A 22,410-nucleotide genomic window follows, 5' to 3' on the forward strand; every position below is an offset into this window, starting at 1 on the left:
CTATCTATCAACATGTCATTCTGTCCATCAGATGGCCTTTTGCTTATGATTTTATCATGACTAACTCCTGATAGAAAATCTTGCTTGCCTCCACCATCAACTTTGGCATCATTACCAGAAACAAGGCCTTGACGAAACTCCTGGCAGCACTGGAAACAGAGACACTGGAGACAGAGAAACAAGGCCTCCACCATCAACATGTCATTAGTAATTCTTTATGAGGATAAAAACAATTGGTCCATACCCTCTTAATGAAACGTGTGTCAACAGACACGTTCTTGAAAAAAAGGTCCATTATTATCTATGGCAAAATGAAAAGGCCGTCGTTATATTTTCCTTTAGATAGAGCTGTTGATCAATTCCTGCTGGAGCTGTACAGTGAACTTCAACATGAATAGTACGAACATATTTAACATTTGTCGAGTGTTGACTTCAGCCTTAAGTTTTTTATTGATGGAGAAGGCTTTCATCTGTGGACTTTATTTGCGCTAGCAAGATAGATTTTCTTTGCCTATATCATGTCGCTTTTTGTCCAGCTCTTGGGGTGACAGGACTGCTATCGACGTTCGAGGTGATGCGGGACACGGCCAGGGACGAGCAGATCATGTTCGTACGCATCTCCCAGGTGCTCTTCTGATATGTACCCAATGTAGTAATGCTGCCTTGGCTGCTGTGATTTATGATGGAGTAGGCGTGGCCGCGCTCGTTCTGTTATTTTTTACTGCTATTGATGCATTTCTGTCTAGACTGCACAATTTCAAGAATGTGGGGGCAATTTGAATGTTCCTGCTGCACTGCTACTGCTTTCAGAATTGTAGTATGCCTCATCATTTTTTTTATTTCTAAAAAAACTTGCATGGATTCTATCGTGACTTTATTGAGAAAATAATGTATCCACGTATCTTCATGTTTCTGATAAAGGTATTTGTATGTGCATCGGTGCTACATATGTGAATATAGGTTTTGTTTCAACTCTGAAGTCTCAAGTGATTTTACTGTTTTGTTTTGTTTTGCAACAGGTAAGCTTTGTTTTCTTCCATTCAGTTTGTTGTATTGTGTTGATCAAACTAGCCAAGGGCAGAACCAAATTTGGGGATTCTTCAACTGAAGCCTTGTATATATATAGTTTGCTCAGTCCGGTCTGTATTGCTTTGTCAAGGCTTGTCTCAATTTACCCTAACATTTTAGGGCTGGCCGGTATGAGGTAGATGGGTATGTGTACAGTGCAGCGGAAGAACCCAAAATAATGATTACAGGGAAATGGAACAAGTCACTGAGCTGCCAACCATGTGACCAAGAAGGCGACCCCCTTCCAGGCACAGAGCTGAAGGAGGTTGGTCATACTTCCTTCCACTTTCTGTAACTACGGATAACCTCTGTTTTATACCCACATGAATGAAAATGCTGGTCACATAGTTGTGGACAGCTGATGTACCGAACCGCTCGTACTTAACTTGCTGCAGATCTGGAGAGTCGCCCCTGCCCCACAGAACGATGGGTACCAGTACACACACTTTGCGCACAAAATAAACAGCTTCAACACGGCACCTAAGAAGCTGTTGGCATCTGATTCCCGGTTGAGGCCCGATAGATATGCCATCGAGACGGGCGACATGTCCAAGTCTGGCTCAGAAAAGAGCATGTATCTCCTCCCCCGCCCCCATCTCTCCTCTGCCTTTACGATTGTATTTTAATTCCGAGCATCTTGTTTTGCCTCTGCCTGGCTGCCTTCCTTCCTGACACCACCCATGCGTTTCCGCAAAACTTTCAGGCTGGAGGACCAGTTCACTCCGCGATGGTTCAACGTGACGGATGCGGTCGCCTCCACGCCGTGGGGTGACCTGCAAATTTGTGAGTACAGCGGCAAATACACGGAGCACCGGGCTGCCATAGACAGCTCCAGCACCACCGACGACGAGACAGACGTCACTTCGGTCCAGTTCGACCCATGGCAATATGGTGGTAGCTCATCATCTCCCCAATGATTCTCCGCGTCCGGAAGCTGTCGTGCCTGTGCTCCTTTTGTTAAAAAAAATGCTTCCAGGCGGCCTGGCCTCGCTGGTTTGTTGTGCCATTAACGATTTCCGTTCACTTGTAGTACTATGACCTCCCCCCTCCCCCCTTTTTCTCTTTTAACGCTTCAGATTATTGAGGAAGTGGTGTGTTTAATAGTATAGTCCGCGTACTGTCGTGTCGTGAATCTGGCAGAAGCTGCAGAGTTTTCCTTGAGCCGTTGGATTGTTTCATTTACGCGCGATAGCTAACACGGATGGAGCAGTGTGTGTGTGTGTCGTGTTTGGTCTGCGACTAGCCTTCTGCCGCTGCTTTGTGCAACTACGCTGATACGGATGGAGCACGCTACTACACTACAAAAACCAGAGGTCAAGCAATCAAAAACCAGAAGGTGCTGACCCACCTTCTTTGCATCTTGGTATTAACATGTGCTACATATATATAATCTTGTCAAAATTCTTAGCTTTGTTTGATTTATGCTCTTTCAAGCCGATATGGGACAATACCGTGGAAATGAGATTCTTGCTGCAGAAGGTGTTTTCTACTTCCAACAAGTTACCCCAGGTTGTAGCAAGCATCTCCCTAGGTTCTTCTTAATTGTCCCCCTTTTGATGCAGGATTGTGGCTAAGTTGAATTCTAAACTCCGGTTTGTTTTCTACTGTGTTGTTGCAGGAACCCCCATAAGAACAAGGTTTTGCAATCATGATAGCCACAATGTAGTAAAAGTGGCAGCTAATTCCAGAGGTTTAATTTAATGTTTTTTCTGATATGCACCAACCTATTCTAATGTGCACCGGCATACCCATGTATAAACAATTAATCCCAGACTAGGAGAGTGCCCGTGCGTTGCAACGGGAACGTATAAAACCACGATAAACTGTGGCAAATCGAGAAGTTTTACATATAACAGTGTTCTCGATTTGTATATCAGTTATGCTTCCTGTGGAGCAAGGAAGCGAATGCAAGCCAGCGTTTTGTATTAGTGCATTCTGTTCAGTTCTTACTTCATCATCCCGTGTTCTCGCGTGTGCCATGGCCGAGTGGCAAGCTCAACACTGGTATTGTTGTCTTGTCTCAAATGAAGTCCGGTTCCACAAGTTAACCGGAAATCTTCATGGGTGATAGCTGTGTCAGATTCTCTTCCGCGCATAGGGCAAGTAATACAAGTGATAGCTGTGTCAGTTTACCCCCATTTTCTTGGGCATCACTTGTCTCAAATGAAGTCCATTGAAGATTCGCAATTTATGTTCCGTGGCATCGCACGGGCACCTACCTAGTGATGGTTGATTTTTCTTTTCTTTTTTTTTCAAAATGTGTTGTATGCAGCTAGAATTTGAACTTGTGAAGAGGAGGAAGGTATTGCAAACCGCTCAAAGCCTCCAACTAAAGACGATGACGTGATGGCTGATGAGGGGGGAACCCCATCCTCCAATCGGCTGCTCGCCACATTCTCTTTCCCTGGCACACACGGGCCCACGCTGGCGTGGTCTACTCCATGCCGCCTGGGTCCTGGCTCTTGCCCTTGCGGCCCCGGGCCCGCCTGTCCATCGGCGGCGCACGATCTGGGCGGCTGGCTAAGCTAAACTTGTCGTTAACCGAGGTAGGGACGAGCGAGGCACTACCGATTCCATCCCGGGGAATCTGAAGTTGTTTACTCCCGGCAGTACTCGGAAGCAAAGCAATCTGTAGTTGTTTACAGGCTTACGACCCTATTGAAACTATCAAAGCGACCGACCAATAGGGCATTTACCAGAGCAGAGCAGAGCATAGAGGTGGGCACATTTTTACCAGAAACCGAAAACCGAACCGTACCAAACCGAACCGAAATTTCGGTTTTTTTGATAGTTCGGTTTGGTTTCGGTTTTTGTATCTCAAAAGTTCGGTTTTCGGTATCGTAATCGGTTTTCACCGTATACCAAACCGAAATACCAAAAAACCGAATTACCTAACTTTATCAATTCTAAAATTTGGCTATTCGATTATGTGAACTAAATGTGTGAAACAATTAAATTGTTATTCACTTATTTATATGTGATGTATGATGTATCTCTAAATATTTATACATATATAATTTTGACTTTTTAAAATTATGTGTAATCTATCATATAAACTTTTTTGTATGTGTTGTCTTGAGTATAAGTTTGGTATTCGGTTTTTACCGAAAAACCAAAGTAAAAAACCGAAACCGAACTTCTCGGTTTTTCATTTTCAAGAAAACCGATTGATTTCTAATGTCTAGAAAACCGAAGTTCTTTAAAACCGGAAAACCGAACCGAAGTTTCAAAAAAAAACCGAATGTCCAGCCCTAGCAGAGCAGCACGCAATTGCTACGCAGCCAAGCCAGTACCCACCTGTGCGCAAACGTCCCGTCAGTCTGGACGAGAGAAGAAATTTCACTTTTGCTGCTCCCGTCCCGCCCCAATCCCTCCGTGCTGCTGCTGCACGTACATACTGAATTATTGGAGGCTGGAACCGGCAATTCCAGCTCAAGGATGCCATCAGTACGTGCTTGATTGCGACGCTCGCGACCCTTCTTATCTGCTCCAATTAAAAAACTAATCAGTGCTGATAGGTAGCGGCAGTCGATCGGAGCCGGTGTTCAATTATTATGGGGGCCGAACACCGTACTTTTCCATCGGTGTACCTGTTTGGTTAGATGTATAAGAAAAAATAGACTGGAGTGGCCACAATTTATATAATGTTTGATGAGAGTCACGCATGAATGAGATAAACAACGGAGTAATTCGGCTATAATTTATATAATGTTTGATGAGAGTCACGCGTGAATGAGATAAACAACAGAGTAATTTTTTGGTGGCGACGTGATCCCAAAAGGTTGAGGAGACAATATCACGTCTGCATCATCCTACTTTAACATCAAATTAAACACATCACTAATTGGTTTGGATGGTCGGATGGAGTTGGTAGGCAGCTTTAGTCTGGGCGTCTGGCCCACACGACTGCTGGGTGAACGAAAAGCTACGGGCACGCACGATGAAAGCCAAAAGAGGAGGCCGTCACGTTCTAATAAAGATCGATGCGGGGTTGGTTTAGCTAGCCTAGACTATGCATCCCATCCCGTCTCTTTGTTTACTACTTGTAGCATGGTGTGGTTTGACACTGACTACAAATATCGCCTAGACGATGCTTGATTATTGCTTGCTACTACTTACCAGGTGTCAGCGGCATGTGGAGCCAGGGCAGTGCCACCAAAAGTGCCTAGCGGACGATTCGGCCGAAGGGTCCTTGGTCCGCCCCATCTGCCGTAACAGCGCGGACTGTTTACATGTGCGTCGAATTATTCTAGATTTATTATAAAATTTGTTATATAAACCTGTGGAATTAACTCAAGAACCGACTTGTAACGAGTTCAGACCCTCCTTTATATAGATGAAGGGTTACGGTCGATTAAAGCCCCCGCAATCGATCTAATCAAATCTACTTATCGTTTTTACCTTATGTATTAGGAGTAGCCCTAGTTTAGCTTCCCTCTACCTCAAATCTTCACCTCTCTTCGACTCTACGTCGGTTGGTTGGTTAAAAAGGATACACAGGAGCAAAGCACATATAACACACATGGTCGGTTGGTTAAAGCTGGCCCTACTTTCGATCAATTGCACTCCAAATACGCTAGCAAGAAGACCAATCTACGAGATCGGCCAACAAACAAACTCCAGTCACCCACTAAAACAAAACAACCCGAAAGGCAATGCAACAAGCATCGCCTATTCATCCCATGATGTCAGGATAGTTTCCACCCGCATACTCATCGTCGATCTACTATCCTATTCAAATATAGAATGGTACGACGATGAACCCGTGGTACATGCATAGTCCTTTTGTCTATTCAGGCTGGGTGGTGCCTCCATTCTATATATTTTGATCCATTGATCAGATAGTCATGGCCGAGAAATATGTAATCTGAAACGGCATTGTGCCTAGCGAATGGTCCGGCCTTGAGGCCGGACGGTCCGCGGCCCGGACTGTTTGCCATAGCGGCGCGAACCGTTCACGTGTGCGCAGAATCTGTTAGGGTTCCAGATTTCTTGCAAGATTTGTTAGCTAAACATGTGAGATTAACTCGAGAACCGACTTGTAACGGGTCCGGACCTTCTCTTTTATATAGATGAAGATCTACGACCGATTGAACCCCACACAATCGATCCAATCAAATCTACTTATCGTTTTTATCTTATGCGTTAGGAGTAGCTCTAATTTAGCCTCCTTCTATCTCGAATCTTTCACCTCTCTTCGTCTCTACCTCAACTAGTGACGTCTTAGGTGGTCTGTCGGTGCCAAGACACACCCTATGATCTCTCCTCCCCGACAGAGTCCCTCCCGGGAGGCGAGATTTAGATCTATTATGAAGAAGACAATACTCTACACCATCGTAGACCGTCCAAGTCTTAGGCGTTGACTGTTCGGAGAAGGAGGCGCTCATACGTCTAGGTCGTAGACTGTCTATGTATCTACATAGAGCACCGCCAGACAGTTGGTTTTAATATTTGACGTTCAGATCAGCGCAAGATACAGATTGGTCGAGGACGTCGGAGTTCACTGCCAAAGTGCCATCTGCCATGCGTGGGTAGGTTCGTTTCTGGAGAGATGTTGCAGGAAGCAGTTATCGCTAAAAAAATAAATAGAAGTAGCTATGGCCGGCCAAGGTGTCAGCGTGCCAGCTGCTGCAGGAGGGATCGCCGTGGGCGTCTTTGGCACTGCTGCAGCCTGCAGGCTGGCAGCGTGTGTACGTGCCTCTGCTTTGTCCCAGCTGCACGTAACCGCTGGATGCTTGTCTGACAACGGTCCTGGTGGTCGGCCGATTTGGCTGCTGTGCTGAGCAGCAAAGATACGATCTCCGCTGCTCCGCTGCTATGTGCCTGTTGACTCTTGTGCAGTCGTGCTGCTGTGTTCTGCCCGCAGTGCGCAGGTGGAGGCAGATCGATTTTCGCATCGTCTCTTTCTGTTGGGAAACCCGTTGTATTTTTCCTACAAAAAATAAGTTTTTGATACTATTCCTACAAATAATTAGAACTGTTATTTTTAATGCGTAATGTTCATCATTAAACACTAAAACTTTATTTTAAATGGATCTCGATCTATTTTTATAAAATATAACGATACATAATTCTCTAATCATATGTTATCTTAATTAAACATGGTAAATATGTTTCTCCAGTACGTATCGTATCTATTTTTCTACAATTTATTAGTCAAAGGTTTTAAAGTTTGACCTTTCATAAGGGTGTGCAACTTATAAAAGAAAGCGGAAGGAACAATGGTTTTAGCTTCCAGTGGATTCAAACACAATCTTAATTGTTAGCACCTCGCTTTCTCTTCACAAGAAAAATATTAAAAAAATAATACCTTCACCTCGCTTTCTCTTAATTGCTCGCCCACTTGTCGTTTCACCATTGCTGTTTTGGGGCAGAATTTTAGCTTTGTCATCTTGTCGTCTTGGTTTGCGGGCGAACATATGCTATTGTGCTTAATTGGGTGGTGTAGAATTAAGATAAAAATTCTATTATGAACAATGTTGCCGACTTGTTTAGTGGTAGATACTGAAAACCATGGCTGGGGTATGTATTATATATAACATTACCCTTTGTTTGCATATGAATATTCGCCCACTATTGCTAAAAGAAAACATCCTTTGTTGCCAACAACTAATCATCGTTCATATTTTCTACTACCTCTGTCCAATTCTAAGTTTGCTCTAAACCAAACTATCTTTTCTTTAACTGATTTTAAATAAAAATGTCAAAAATCCTGACCATAAATAAATATATTCCTTCAAAGATACAACGATACTTGTTTAGTATGATAAATATTAATATTTCTATATAAATTTAGTCAAAACTAAGATAAATTTGACTTAACACCATGTTAGAATTAGTCATAGGGATCTTGCTACATCAATCTAGAAGAATTAAAAGGCAAATCAGAAAAGGATTGTTGGGTACATGGAAACAAGGTAGCCAAAGAAGGTGTGAATGTCTTCCAAATACAACCCACGAACCAGACAGTTCGTCTGCCAAACAGCTCGGCAGGAAGGTCCGAAAGGCCAGCCGGGTACAGCCCGCAAAGCCGACCGGCCCACTGAACAAATGTCCACCGAGTAACCTGTTCGCTGAACAACCCAGCTAGGCGGGGTTGCCAAGCAACCTGCCCCGCTGAGCAACCCAACGAGGCGAGACTACGGCCAACCAGCCCACCGACCAACCCAGCGAGGCTAGACTACCGACCAACCAGCTCGCCGAGCAACCTAGCGAGGCGAGACTGCCAAGCAAATTGCCCCGCTGAGCAACCTAGCGATGCGAGACTACCGACCAACCAACCCATCGAGAAAACCAGCGAGGCGGGGCTGACGAGTAACCTGCCCGCTGAGCAACCCAACGAGGTGAGACTACCGACCAACTTGCTCGTAGAGCAACCCAGCAAGGCGAGGCTGTCCAGCAACCTGGCGAGGTGAGGTTGCCAAGCAACCGGCCCGCCGGGCAATCCAGCAAGACGACAATAGGCTCTCAGAAAGAGCCAACCTAGTACTATCAGGCCACATTAGCATGATGGGACATTACTAAGCTATGCCCAGACTGTGGAAGCGATACCTAGGGGTCTCTGTCAAGCACGATGCCGAATACGTATCCCTGCTGACCAGGGGACCAGACGACCCCGACCATAGAGACTTCAGCATCAGGGTCACTACAGTGACCCATACACCGGAGGGGACGAGGCAATACGCAGTACCAGGCATATACATACGCATGATGAAAGGTGACGCTAAGTGGATGGCGGAAGACGAAGTTGTACTAAAGACATCCCTAAGCCACGCAATGAGCTAACTCAACAGAACCCACTAAACACCGCCATGTCTAAATCAGAGTAGCTATAAGAAACCATCGGAAGGTAGACGGGACACGACGCCATACCAGAGGTACTGCAGCGCACGCCTCGGTAGACGACTCCATAGGGGTTACGAGGCCCAGAAGGAAGATGTCGAACTCCACCCCAGCAGAATACTAGTCCACATTGTAACGTGTACCCTTGGGCTATAAAAAAGCAAGATAACCCTCACCCAAGCATTATCACATATCCTCCCAGCTTCACATAAGCATCCGACTGTAACACACTCTAAGCAATACCAGTGTCAACACTATATTAGACTAGGACTCTAGCTTGAACCAATATAACTAACTCGTCTTAGATCCACCCTCGAGCCCCTCTAGCTCACTATTCGGAGTGAGTCCGCGCTAACACCCCTGTCGAACACAAATCTTATTGTCCACGGGTTCCGGAAACCACGACAAGGACCTTTCAAACCCAGAAGTCATTCATAAAACTTGTTCGCAATTATTCTCGGCCGCACTACCATTGAAAACGGTGCAGTTTAATTATATGCTTTATCCAACTAGCCCAATGCTTGGCCGATGGCAGCATAACTCTCCAAGTCATATGCACATGGTGTCATCCCAAAAACTAAGGATTCCTTCTTTTAATACTTAGGTGCCCTTTATAATACAGTTTTTCTCTCCCCATTTTCTGTCTTTTTCTCGTGAAAATGCACTGGTTTCTGTAAAATTACTGTATAATTATTCTAAAAATCCTGCATTACAAAGAGAATATCATTGCATTAAAGCAAAGAGAAAAACCGACTGGCTACAAACAATACGACAGCAGCAGATTAATGTTTCGTTTACACTATGCGCTGCTAAGAGATTTGATCGCACATATCAAATGGATGAAAAAGATAAAATGCGCAGCTAAGAGTTTTGATCGCACATATTAAATGGATGAAAAAGCTAAAATGCGCGGCTAAGAAAGATCGCACATATCAAATGGAAGAACCTAAAATTAACGTCGACACGACTGTAGCAAGCAGATTTTTCGGCCAGCACTGGGACCAGGCTGAAATTGGGTTGATGATTGATGGTGACTTGGCTTCTAATCCATCCTTTAAGCACACATAATTTGCTGCCTTTTGCTCTTTTGCGTGCACAAGTTTGTTGGAGGTCTCCTTCGCCCTAGCTCCACTTGTGCATCACACCCCTTCTTTTTGTAAAATAAAATGTGTAGTACGGCACCCACCACAGCGGTCCATGCCTGTCACGCAGGCCGTCACGTGCGCATCTTGTAGGGGCACGTTCGCTCCAGGCTATTTTAACGGTGATGGGAGGAGCATGATAGTTCTCCTGTATTATATTATATAAGTTGAATTATGCTATAATGGTAGAGGAGTAAAATATCACTCTGACATCATAAATAAACTGAAATAAGCTACTTAATGCTAGTTTATTTCAGCTTATTTATGGTTCGAAAGTGATATTTTATCCTTATACGTTTTTACCATAATTTAGCTTATATATAATCTACGAAGGGAAACAAACAAACACTTACTCGAACAAATTACATAACTGAACGAAAAAATAACAATTTGACTCACAATGTATGCTCGTAATGATAACTAAAAATTTACTATCCGTAAAATGTGAGTTGCCTTTTTCTTGTAGAAACCAGGCTCAAACTTTATTTATAAAGATTCATTTAGGGTTAACCGTAGGAGTTACTCTCTCGTAACTACGTCCTAAAGTATAAAGTTTATAACGATTTTTATAACAAATTGAGAGGTATAAAACATATGACATACGTGAGTCGTGACCCTCTTTTGAAGGTCTGTTTGTAATGCTATTTTGAAATACTATAATTTTAAAATAGCATAGTTTACAATTGTACACGACACAAATGCTACATTATCACACCTTTCCATAGTAAAACTACACTATAACTGAAAACTAGAATGTGTTTGGTTCCATTAGTAAACCAAATTATCTGTAGAGAGAACATAAAAAACCGAGGTCCTGAGTGGAGTTTTCAAAACTACAAAAATATCACTGTTTTAAGTAAACCATGGCATTTAATACTACGTTTTACCTATACCAATGAAACATCTTTCGGATTCCAATACTACGGTACAAAAAATATTAAGCTTCGAAACAGGCTCTTACTGTAGACAGATCTTGTCGTTACCCTACTTTATACTTTGAGTATGCATATGATTTATGGTTTGACAGACTTAGTTTACTTATAATACCTTATAAATTAAACAAAAATTGATTATTTCGTTATCTTATATTTCAGGACAGATGAAGCTGTACAGTTTTTTTTCAGGGAAAAGAGATCTAGAAACGATTAGCCTGAACATATTCGAGTGAAATGGTACACCAGACAGGGAGCTTTGGACCTCTCTGGATCGCGGTTGTTTCTCTAATGCAAGCTGGCACGAACTGATGCACGCATGTGCGCGATCCTGCGTGCGAATCCCAAACAACTTTTTTCGTTTTCTTTTTTTTTACCCGAGAATGGGATACCGCTACAGTGCTACAGTGCTAACAGTGCCGTCAACCTTTTCGTAGCCAATGATGGTGGTGCGCGTCCGTAGAAAATTTCCGCTCGTATGTTCCGTCCGCGCATCCATTCACAGGCTGGAACACAGAGTCCTTTCGAGCATGCCTTCTGTGTGGCGTCCATCGGTTTCGTGTTGCTGTTGGGATCGGATCGGAACCCAACCACACGCACCCAGCGCCACGCGCACTGTTCCCTGCGTGCATTTTTTTCTTCTTCTTCTTCTCTGCTGTGAAGCCTGAAGCCCCGAACCGACCGATCACATGTCAAAGATCCGTGTCATTTACCTCCTGCTTTTTGATGCGACGTGACATGTTGGCATTCAGCACGTACTACTACTACTACGGTAGAGAAGCCAGTTTTTTTGGTGGCAGAAGATATTTTGAAAAAAAAAGATCACAGGACCAAAAGTAATAATGCCATGCAATATCTGATACAATGAAGGCAATTACGCACTAGCTGCTCTGCACATTAAATGTGCTCGTAGTCAAAGCTATGGCTGGTGATTAGAGTCTCTTGCAACGGTTAAAATGTGGCGTAATGACATGTTACCCCCCAGCCACTACTGGACAACCCATCATGCTACTCACTAGCCACCAACTCACGCTCTCATAAGAGACACACCCACAGAACAAGCCAGATCGATCGACGCAGGCGCAGCACGAACAAAACAAAACAAAAGAAACCAATAAAATATTGTTCACATATTGCATGTTAATCCCGCTTTATAGCCAAAACCAACAGGCGAGGATTTTTTTTTTCGAATCTGGAAATTTAAATAGTATTAAAAAAACCGTTGCTACTTGCGAGCATCGCGTATCGGTATGTTTTGTTTTTTTTTTCGTTTTGTTGCTGGCCCATTTCTTGTTGCACTCGACCCCCTAAAACCTCGGCGATTTCTCAGTGATACCCCCCCGCCTCGCCCGCCGCCCCGTGCTCTTCTCGTTCACTTGCCTGGCTGCCTTTGCTTTGTGCTTCCCATTCCGAGTGCCGCCCGCCACCCGCCACCCGCCACCGCCTCGAGTCTCTCCCGCGGGCGCGAGGTGCACGCTCGAGTCACCACCAGAAGGGCGCGGAGGAGGCCGGCTGACAAGAGGCGGCTCTGTGCGCCAAGAGCCCCGGCGCGGGGACCAGACCAGAGGCGGCGGCGGCGTACGTGCGCGCGTGTGTACGTGGTGCGTATGGGGTCGAGGCGGCGGAGACACCACCACCACGGCCGGTGGGTTGTGCCCTCCGTGGCGCCGGCGGCGGCGGCTTTCGCAGCGGCGGGGTTGCTCCTCCTCGTCGTCGCGTTCCATTGCTTCCTGTCGCTGCCGCTAAGCGACGCCAGTGGCGGCTCCCGTGTCTTCCGGCGCCCCAACCCGCCGTTCCTGGTACACTTCCTTCCTCCGATTCTGGGGCGACGGTGCTCCTCGGTTCACCAAGGGTCAAACCCGGCTCGTCGACGATTTCGTTACGCTCCTTGCTTTTTAACGCGCTGCTCCTGTTTCTCTGTCCCCCCCTTTTGTTTCTCCGAGCAGTTGAACAAGCCAGCGGATGTGCGCAGAAATGTAATCGGTGCCGTGGATTTCGCTGTTCCAGTGAGTGCAGAATTCCGTGTTCGGTTCTTTCACCCTTTCTTCGCTCGCGGCAACTGAGCGGTCATTTCGCCGAATTCGTGATGGTTTGCAGAGCGGTGGGAGCAAGCTCGGGGAGGAGCTCTGGGAGTCGAAGGCGGCGGGCAACTTCTTCGGCTGCAGCAACGCCACCAAACAGTTCGCCGGTACGCGTTCCTCGCGACATGGTGATTTCTTTCTGTCTACGTTACCGTTCCGCTGGTGGAAGAGTTGATTGATGCTGCGCGTGTGTTTGGTGTCAAATTGTCAACAAAAGCTCACATTGTTTTTCCTCTATATGGTTCGATAGATGCCGAGGCTGTGACCAAGTCGGACCGTTACTTGATGATCGCGACGAGCGGCGGACTGAATCAGCAGCGAACAGGGGTAAGAACAATAACATCAGATGCTCTGATCAGTTAAAAAAAATCAAAAGCTATCTGATTGTGCTGTGGTTAAATTTAAGCAAACTGTGTCGTTGTTCCGGTACATACAGAGTTTATCTGAAATCTTATTGCCCGTGCCTATGTCTGACAATTATGAGAGTAGGAGCGTGTACTGATCGACATGCTACCATTGTAGCTTTTCTTCAGTTGTACTCGTCCAGCGTGTACAAGTTAGTCATTTAATCCAACCACTATTTGATGCGATCGGTGATCCGCCAGTCACTCCTATACCCCAACCACTTGTTTTGTTGGCCTTGTACGTCACCGCACCCGTGCATTTCTCACTTTTGTTGGTATGTTCCAACTACTTTCTGGCGCCCTCAGCGGCTATCGTGTATATGTTTCATTTCCTGCCAGTTGGCACTTGGGTACAACTACTGTCAGAAATGTGTAAATAATGCTTGCCTACTCCTGTCGTGAATAAGAATAAACTTATCATTATTTGCAATTCTGTAGCATGATTTATACAAATGTATAGTTATACTGAAGTGGTTTTGGTAACTAATCTAAATACATTTATGTTTATTTACTACAATGTTTTGAAAAGTTAGCCATTTTGCAAGGTAATGAATGTGTGTGAGATCTCATGTCTTCGTCTCTCAATAACTGGAGAATAAATTAAACATAAGAACAAAAAATCTTCGCTTCCAACATCATTTATTTTAAAATGATGATTTGCCGATTTATCTTGAGTCAATCTTTCACCAATAAATAACGGGAAATTCTGGTACTTATCTGATTTCCAGATCATAGATGCTGTTGTTGCAGCCCGCATACTGAATGCAACACTTGTCATTCCAAAGCTGGACGAAGAATCCTTCTGGAAAGATGCGAGGTCATACCTCAGAGCCACTACTCTCTCTCTTGTTTGTTGCAACACAACAAAAAAGTACCTTCTCCTAATCTTTAGCTCTGCATTGCAGTGACTTTGCGGAGATATTTGATGTCGATTCATTCATATCCTCGCTTTCGAATGATGTAAAGATCATACGCCAAGTACCTGACAGGAATGGCAAACCGCCTTCGCCGTATAAGATGCGTATTCCTAGAAAGTGTACTTCTAAATGCTACGAGAGCCGAGTGTTGCCTGCTCTTCTAAAGAAGCATGTAAGCATTAATTTTTTTTTTTGAATCTGACATGTTTCCTGAAGTCTGACATTTTCAGTGAAAAAAACGCTCAATTCTGACATCAATTCTTGAGCGTTGACCTACAGGTTGTTCAGTTAACCAAATTTGACTACCGATTGTCAAATAAGCTAGAGACTGATCTTCAAAAGCTTAGGTGTAGAGTCAATTATCATGCACTAAGGTTTACAGACCCAATCCTCCAAATGGGTGAAACGCTTGTCCAAAGAATGAGGGGGAAAAGTGGACGTTTCATTGCTCTTCACCTAAGGTGACATCAGATCTCTTTGCTTTCTTGTTCAGCACTTTGTGTTTGATATATAGTGCACACTAACTCTGATGACCCATCTGTTGACAGATTTGAGCCTGACATGCTTGCTTTCTCTGGTTGCTACTACGGCGGTGGAGACATTGAGAGAAGAGAACTTGGTGAGATTCGTAAGAGGTGGAAGACCCTGCATGTAAGAGAGTACTATTGTATTCCGTTTTAACTAGTGATGCTTCTGGAATTAAAATCATTTTAGTTTTTTTATGTGACACATTTGAAAATATTGTTCAGGCAAGCAACCCTGACAGAGAACGACGGCACGGAAAGTGCCCTCTAACACCAGAGGAAGTAGGGCTCATGCTCAGGGCATTGGGATTTGGGAAGGACGTGCACCTTTATGTTGCATCAGGAGATGTATATGGAGGCGAGGAGACACTGGCACCTCTGAAGGCACTCTTCCCAAACTTTCACTCGAAGGAAACTCTAGCCAACAAGGAGTTAGCTCCTTTTTTACCATATTCATCTCGCATGGCTGCTCTCGATTTTATCGTATGTGATAGGAGCGATGTCTTCGTGACAAACAACAATGGCAACATGGCCAGAATGTTGGCTGGTCGAAGGTACTCTTTTCTTTCTGTTTTTCCTTTAGTGCTAACCTAGACTCGGTGGCAATTGATTGAACAAAGTAGATTTGGTTTATCTGTCTTACACTCTAAGGCAATGGTGATTGACTGATAAATTTTGGATTTTCAGGAGATATTTTGGGCACAGGAGGACCATAAGGCCCAACACTAAGAAACTTTACTCATTATTTCTGAATCGGACCAGCATGAGTTGGGACACATTTGCATCTAAAGTCCAGACCTTTCAAAAGGGATTCATGGGGGAGCCCAATGAGATTAAACTAGGAAGAGGCGAATTCCATGAGCATCCTGTAGATTGCATTTGTGCAAAATCGAAGGGAAAAAGCGTACAGAGCAGGCATCACCTAGTTAAAGGCGCTGGAGAAGCTGTGGAGAACCATTCTATTGATGGGGAACTTGACTGGAAGGATTTGGACTACGGAGAGCATACACCCTTGGGCAGGGGGGATTCATCGAATGAAACCGAATCAGACGATGTCCGTATTGGTGGATCAGACATTCCTGAATTGGAGGATATGATGTCAGACTAGACACAAATAGATAGTTCATTATAGTTTTTTCTTTTATTTACAAATGGTTTGGTGATAAGTTATTTTGAGGACAGAAGATGCTACATGGTTTATTTTTCTCCTGTTTATTCTTGGAGATTGCAGACACATAGAAACAAGTTTTTGCCAGCTCGACAAACAAGAAAGGCCTGGAAGAGCTAGAGCTTCCTACAGAAAAGACAGGTAAATACAAAATTCTTGAAGTAAGCCAATGCTATTCTTTGGCCCTCAAGTGCACTTGATTCTTTGAAAAATTTAAGTTTACCTCATAAAAATCTCAATATATCTGTATCATCACATCATTTCAGTCTTGTCATGCCTTTGACCCAATTTGCATTAAATCATCAGTATTGAGTATTCACACGCTCTTGTCTTGTGAATGCAGGAAGCCTATAGTTCGGTATGAGGTAACAACTGTACAGTGTATGATGGACCCTGGGGAAATGGTTTCTTTTTCATATAGCTTGTACCGTAGATAGAAACAAAAGAAACCCTTCTTATGTTTTACTGTGTAGCGTTATAATGAGATTTTGATGGGTCTATCATCGTTCTTGATTTTGTTTTTTTCTTTCTTTCATAAATGCCTGTTCCCAATTTTGCTGGCCTCGATTTAAATCTGTATTTATAAAGAATGTAAAGGGGTCCAAGCATACACCCCCTTTCCCAAATATAGGATTGTCTTACGGTTTCTCCTTAAAAAAAACACTGCACCGTTTCCCAGATTAGTTCCATCGGCATGATCCATTTGGTTGATCTGTCAACAATTCAGTGCAAGTATTCCTTCATATCGTTCTTTACAGACTGGTGCTCTCCATACCCTGCATCCGTAGCCTGTATATTTGTTTTGTTTTCTGTTCTCTACGAACCATGTAGCGCCGTGTCCTCATTTATTATTGAAACACTGCACCGTTTCTGTCCTCATTTTTTTCTCGAGAGGCCGGTAAAGACTTTCTTCTATTCAGTCGACAAGAATAGAATTGACTCGGTTCTAATGAAGACCTTGCAGTTTCTGCCTGCCAACCGATGGGTGCCTGTGACCGCTAACGCACATCATTCGTCGCTGTGGTGCGAATTATGCCCCCACTTTTTTTTTTTACCAGCAGTCCCTTGCTTTGGCTTCAGAGAATCTCTGGAAGTCGATCTGGTCAGCCAGCCAGCCAGCGACCACGACGCCACGCATGTTGCAAAATGATGTCTGATCAGCGCAGGAGCTGAGCTTGCGTGCGCTTTCAGGACAAGCAGATTGTCGATCTCCACGCTTTTTTCGCTGCAGGAGTACTATGTCGTTGCGCATCGATCACGTACGCCTGTCGAGCGGGCATGGAACGACGCCAGCAATGGTAGTACGGCAAGAGAAGCTTAGGGATTGCAATGGAGAAGAGAGTGAGAGGGGAAACGGCATAGGAGGATTCAGAAGAGACGAGCGCGGCCCGGCATGATCTGCTGAGTAGCTGTGCCTGTGAACATGACATGGCGTGAGACACTGTTCCTCGCGCCGGTCTTATGTTTTGCAAGGAGAAGAGAGGAATGGGCAACGACATAACACAGGGCGTGGTGACCATTATTTTTTGAAGTCCATGCAGTTATTACAGCGCAATTGCTTAAGCAAGTCAAACGCTACCTACTGGGTGGTACTAGTTATTCAGGACAGACCGGCTCTAATCCCTGCTGGGTGTGATGCTAACTGAAACGTCACCGCGCAGTTCCAGATCCAACCTGGTCGTCAGCAACGCTATGTACAGAGCATTAGGCGATGATGGCTTCAGTGGAAGCAGTTACTGTCAAACAGGCAGCAATGGCTCTCTCTCTCTCTCTCTCTCTCTCTCTCTCTCTCTCTCTCTCTCTCTCTCTCTCTCTCTCTCTCTCTCTCTCTCTCTCTCTCTCTCTCTTATCCTTTAATTAACAATGCGAAGACGTTGCCACATCTTGAAGCGTATTGACGACTGATGATTGCTGGAGGAGTCAGGAACGTGATTGCATATAATTATTATATACATGCCTCACTCACCAACGGAATCACGGCACCATTCTGCGTGCACTGCGGTCTCTCTCCTCTCCGTGTACCAAATCCTCTGTTGCCCCAAGGCCGCGCGCGTCAGCTGCATGCTCATCAACTCGCATTAGAGACAATGTGGCATTAGGACCAACGACCGACCATGAATGGAGGAGCTGCTAACCAACGCTACTGCAGTGTTGCCAGCTTCTTCTGACACTGTGATTGTCTTACAGCGCCAAGGTGATGAAATGACGAGACGGCTGCGTTCGGCCAAGGGGAACTCTTGTTGCCATACAGTACTTACTAGCTTGCGTTCATCATGTGTCCTAATATATGGCGTTCTTCTCTCAAGCGTGTACTGCAAATGATCGTGGGTGAATGGAGGTGTTGCATAAGAGCAGAGGCCAGGAAAATCTGAAAAGAAACAGTGAAGGCACGTAGAATGCCCACGGGAAGAAAAAAAAATTGGCACGGGATCTACCTCTTGTTCAGTGGTTGCATTGCATGGATGGAAGTGGCCCCTGTCTCTGAGACATGCCCAAAAGTGAAGAAGACAGCTGAACAGGTGCAGCGGTGTGATTGCTGCTGCTCAGACGCGCTCGAGTTAATTTTTCTGGCACCAGTAGTTGCTTTGAGATTTTAGCACCATGCAATGCATGCATGCTTCTCTGACGCTTTTTGTGCGTCTGGTTTGAGCAACGGACGTCAGGCGGTGGTCCTGGTCCAGACTGAACTCTGACTCTGAAGTAGCCATAATAACACCCGTGGAGAGCAGCGGGTTGATGGCATTGCAATCTGCACCTGCATTAGATGATAAGAAATATTCACATTTATAATATCAAACAAATAACTATAAGATTAATTACAAATATATTTACAAACATTTTGATCATGTTAACATGAATCATTTTAGGAGTCCGTCACCATAGACCATGGAGTTTTCAATCACTACAAGCGCAGCGATAGATCAGAATCTCTTGTTCGTTTGGCTTTAATCCGTACGTGCTTCTACTGCTTTTATAGCGTTTTCTCTAAAAATTGCAGCTGTAGCTGTCGGCGTCTCGGACCCGGGGACCCTCAACCGAGCCGACCAGTGAAATTATCGCTGCGTGCCCCTGCCCAGATGGGTTGGCGCAAGATGAAACACAATGGGTAATGTATTATCTCGCACCGGGGGTGCTCGTAGTAGGGGTTACAAGCGTCGCGAGAGAGAGAGCCTGTTCGTTTGCTCGTCCCTGCGCGACCCCCCGCAGGAAGGCCCTGGACCTCCCTTTTATAGATGCAAGGAGAGGGTCCAGATGTACAATGGGGGGTGTAGCTATGCGCTAACGTGTCTGGCAGAGAAGTGCCTAAGCCCTGTGTACATGCCAACGTGGCTGTCGAAGAAGTGCCTGAGCCCTGTGTACGCGATAATGCGGCCGTCGGAGAAGTGCCTAAGCCCTGTAGAAGCACAGCTGGCAGTACGGCTGAGATCCTGCTGATGTCTCCTTGCTTCCGTAGGGGGCTGAGAACCACCGACGTCATGGACGCACGCGGGGAACCATCATTACCTGTTACCGGGGTGAGCTAGATGGGACGCCGGTCTTGTTCCCTCGTAGCCTGAGCTAACTAGGGGTAGGGTAATAATGTATCCCCTATGACACGGTCGGTCCGAGCCTAAGGTCGGGCGAGGCAGAGACTTCTCCTGAGGCCGAGGCCGGGGTCGGGCGAGGACACGATTCCTCCCGAGGCCGAGGCTGAGGCCGAGTCCTGGGGTCGGGCGAGGCGGAGACCTCCTCCCGAGGCCTAAGGTCGGGCGAGGTGGGGCTTCCTGTTGCACCCGAGACTGAACTCGGTTGTTGTCAGCCTTACCCGGGTGGTTGGCACAGCAGTCGGAGCAGGGTGAGCGGCGTTGTTTTCCTGTCAGATCGATCAGTGAAAGGGCGAAGTGACTGCAGTCACTTCGACCTTGCCGACTGAGGCGCGCGTGTCAGGATAAGGTGTCAGGTGATCCCCGCATTAAATGTGCATGCGATATGGTCGGTTGGTGAGGCGATTTGGCCAAGGTTGCTTCACAACGAAGCCTGCCCGAGCTGGGCTTCGGGCGAGCCGAGGGTGCGCCCACTGCCTGAGGAGGCCCTCGGGCAAGGCGTGAATTCATCTGGGACTACAGTTCCTGCCCGAGGCTGGGCTCGGGCGAGATCGCGTCCCTTGGGTAGACGAAGCCTTGACTCAAACCGCGCCCATCAGTTTTTATGGTTTGTTCTGAGGGTGTTTACCAGCTGTGTTTAGGAGTGTTGGGGGTACCCCTAATTACTGTACCCGACAGTAGCCCCTGAGCCTCGAAGGGAGTGTTGGTACTCGCTTGGAGGCTTTGCCGCATTTTTTGTGAGGGGACCGGCCTTTCTCGGTTATACTTTGTTCCGATGGGTGCGCGCGAGCGCACCCGTCGGGTGTAGCCCCCGAGGCCTCGGAGGAGTGGTTTGACTCCTCTGAGGTCTTAATGCTTTTCGTGATGCCTTGGCCAGCCTTGTTGTTCCCTCACGCGGCCTGGTCGCAGCCCGGGTGGATGGTCAGGCGCCGAGTTTTTAAGCCAGTTTGTTGACGCTGTCAACAGTTTGGCCTAGCCTGGTGCGAGAGTAGCCCCCGAGCCTCTGCACGGAGCGAGAGGATGATCAAGGACCATCTCGACTTTTGTTATACGCCCCTTCGTCGCCTTTCCGCAAGGAGGAAGGGTGGGAAAGCGCCATGTTGCCCTCGGAGGGCGCCGAACATGGTGTTTCCAGTGAGTTGCTAACGGATGATCCGAGTGGATGCCCGAGCCCCATTCGTTAAGGGTCGGCTAGTGGCCCAGAGGCGCGCTCCAAAAGTACCTGCAGGTGATTTGCTGGACCCGGACCCGTTCGATAGGGTCCGAGGGCTCGGTGCCTCCCTCCGGTGGGATTCCATTACAAATCGTTCCCGCTGGTCTCGGAAATGTCCTAGGGTACCTCGGGAGCATAGCCCGAGCCTCGGCCATGTAACGGACGTACACAGAGTCATCCCTCACTCTGCGTGCTCTGGGGCGGCTATCGAACCCTTCCGAGGAGCCAGCCTTCGAACCCTTGATCAGTAATGGGCTCGGAGCCCGAGTGCTCTGGGGCGGCTGTCGAACCCTTCCGAGGGGCCAGCCTTCGAACCCCTGATCAGTAGGAGGGCTCGGGGGGGCGTTTCCTTCACTGAGAAGGATCCTTTTCGAAATATCCCTTTTCCCGGTCCCTGTAGCAAGAGAGAGGAAGAGGAAAAGGATATGAATTTAAATAGTGTGGCGCACCTTTTTTGACGCGGTCATCATGGCGGAGGTGAAACGACGCCCGCTTCGCCTGCCAAGGGTGTCGCTTGCCCTGCCGAGGAGTTAATGCGACGGGACGGGTGATTTGCGGGGCGGCCGTTGCGCGTGCGCGAGTCGTTCGAGGAACGGAACACGGGTGTGTCGTCTTTATGCCGTGGGAGAGGGATCTCCTGCCGCTTCAGGAGGGGACGCGATCCTGTAGGCAATTTGACTGCTGCTTCCGCTCGTCTGCTGCTACAATTACTGTCGACCCACTTTTGGCCATATCGACCGCCGCGCCTCCTCCCGTGGCTGACTGACCCGTGATCGTTGCACTCAATTAGCACTGTTGGGTCATGCGCAGGGCTGCCTCGACTCACGGCACTGGTTCCGCAGTCGAGAAGACGCAACATTGGCGCAAGTGGCGATGCGGTTTCTTTGCACGTAGTAACTGTCGCACCGGTTGCATGACATGCGGGCCCGGGCCTTCACGCTGTCCCACCGGATGCGATGAAGCCGAAAGGGTGCACAACCGTGGTGCGGTTGCACGCCTCTTGCATAGTGGTCCGCCCTTTCGCCCGCTGGTTTCGGCGAGGATGGAGGAACGCTTATAACCGCGGGGCGGTTACCTGCTTCGCGTGGAGCGGTTGGGCTTCTTCTGTTTTGGGTCAGCTCACATTACATGTGGGGCCTAGCCCTCGTGTCGCAGGGTGGGAACCCTGGAGCACGTCGGTGGAGACTTTGCCCGTGACGCTTGGGGATGCGAGTGGGGAGAGCCGCCTTTAAAAAGGGATCGATCCCCCGGGCAGTAGCCATGCCTCCGCACTCCCCTCATGCATTGCGCCCTTCCACCTTCCGAGCCCCCAGATGGGGTGCACCTGTGTTGCCTTCTTCTTGCTGTTGTTGGAGGAGCGCAACCTCGTGGGGGTTGGCGTTCTTCAGACATCGCTCGGCTTCAAGGATTTTCATCATGCAGCCCGGCTGCAGTCCCCCGTCGGCGGTCACCCAGGATGATGACCGTAGGCCTCGTGGTGGGGAGAAGCAAGTCGGGCTGTGGCCTCTGCCCCGCCTTCAGCTTCAAGGATGTTC

At 46.9% G+C, this 22,410-nt stretch overlaps 1 protein-coding gene across 3 annotated transcripts; it reads left to right on the forward strand.

The window, feature by feature from the left end:
• Positions 1-12,323: 12,323 nt before the first annotated feature.
• LOC100281432 (uncharacterized) lies at positions 12,324-16,574 on the forward strand. 3 transcript variants are annotated; one of them, NR_158756.1, is made up of 11 exons: positions 12,324-12,783; positions 12,931-12,990; positions 13,082-13,172; positions 13,316-13,392; positions 14,198-14,286; positions 14,375-14,558; positions 14,666-14,847; positions 14,935-15,037; positions 15,136-15,464; positions 15,598-16,219; positions 16,422-16,574. NR_158756.1 is itself a non-coding variant. In NM_001366168.1 (10 exons), the coding sequence occupies exons 1-10, from the start codon at positions 12,592-12,594 to the stop codon at positions 16,016-16,018; spliced, it is 1,728 nt and encodes a 575-aa protein (NP_001353097.1). In that variant the 5' UTR covers positions 12,352-12,591; the 3' UTR covers positions 16,019-16,501. The 3 variants fall into 3 exon arrangements, 2 of the variants coding, with proteins under 2 accessions (NP_001353097.1, NP_001353096.1); NM_001366168.1 differs by having other exon boundaries at positions 12,352-12,783; positions 15,598-16,501; NM_001366167.1 differs by lacking the exon at positions 16,422-16,574 and having other exon boundaries at positions 12,357-12,783; positions 15,598-16,124.
• The last annotated feature ends 5,836 nt before the right edge of the window (positions 16,575-22,410 follow it).

Source organism: Zea mays, chromosome 2 (genome assembly GCF_902167145.1).
Source record: "Zea mays cultivar B73 chromosome 2, Zm-B73-REFERENCE-NAM-5.0, whole genome shotgun sequence".
NCBI lineage: Eukaryota > Viridiplantae > Streptophyta > Magnoliopsida > Poales > Poaceae > Zea > Zea mays.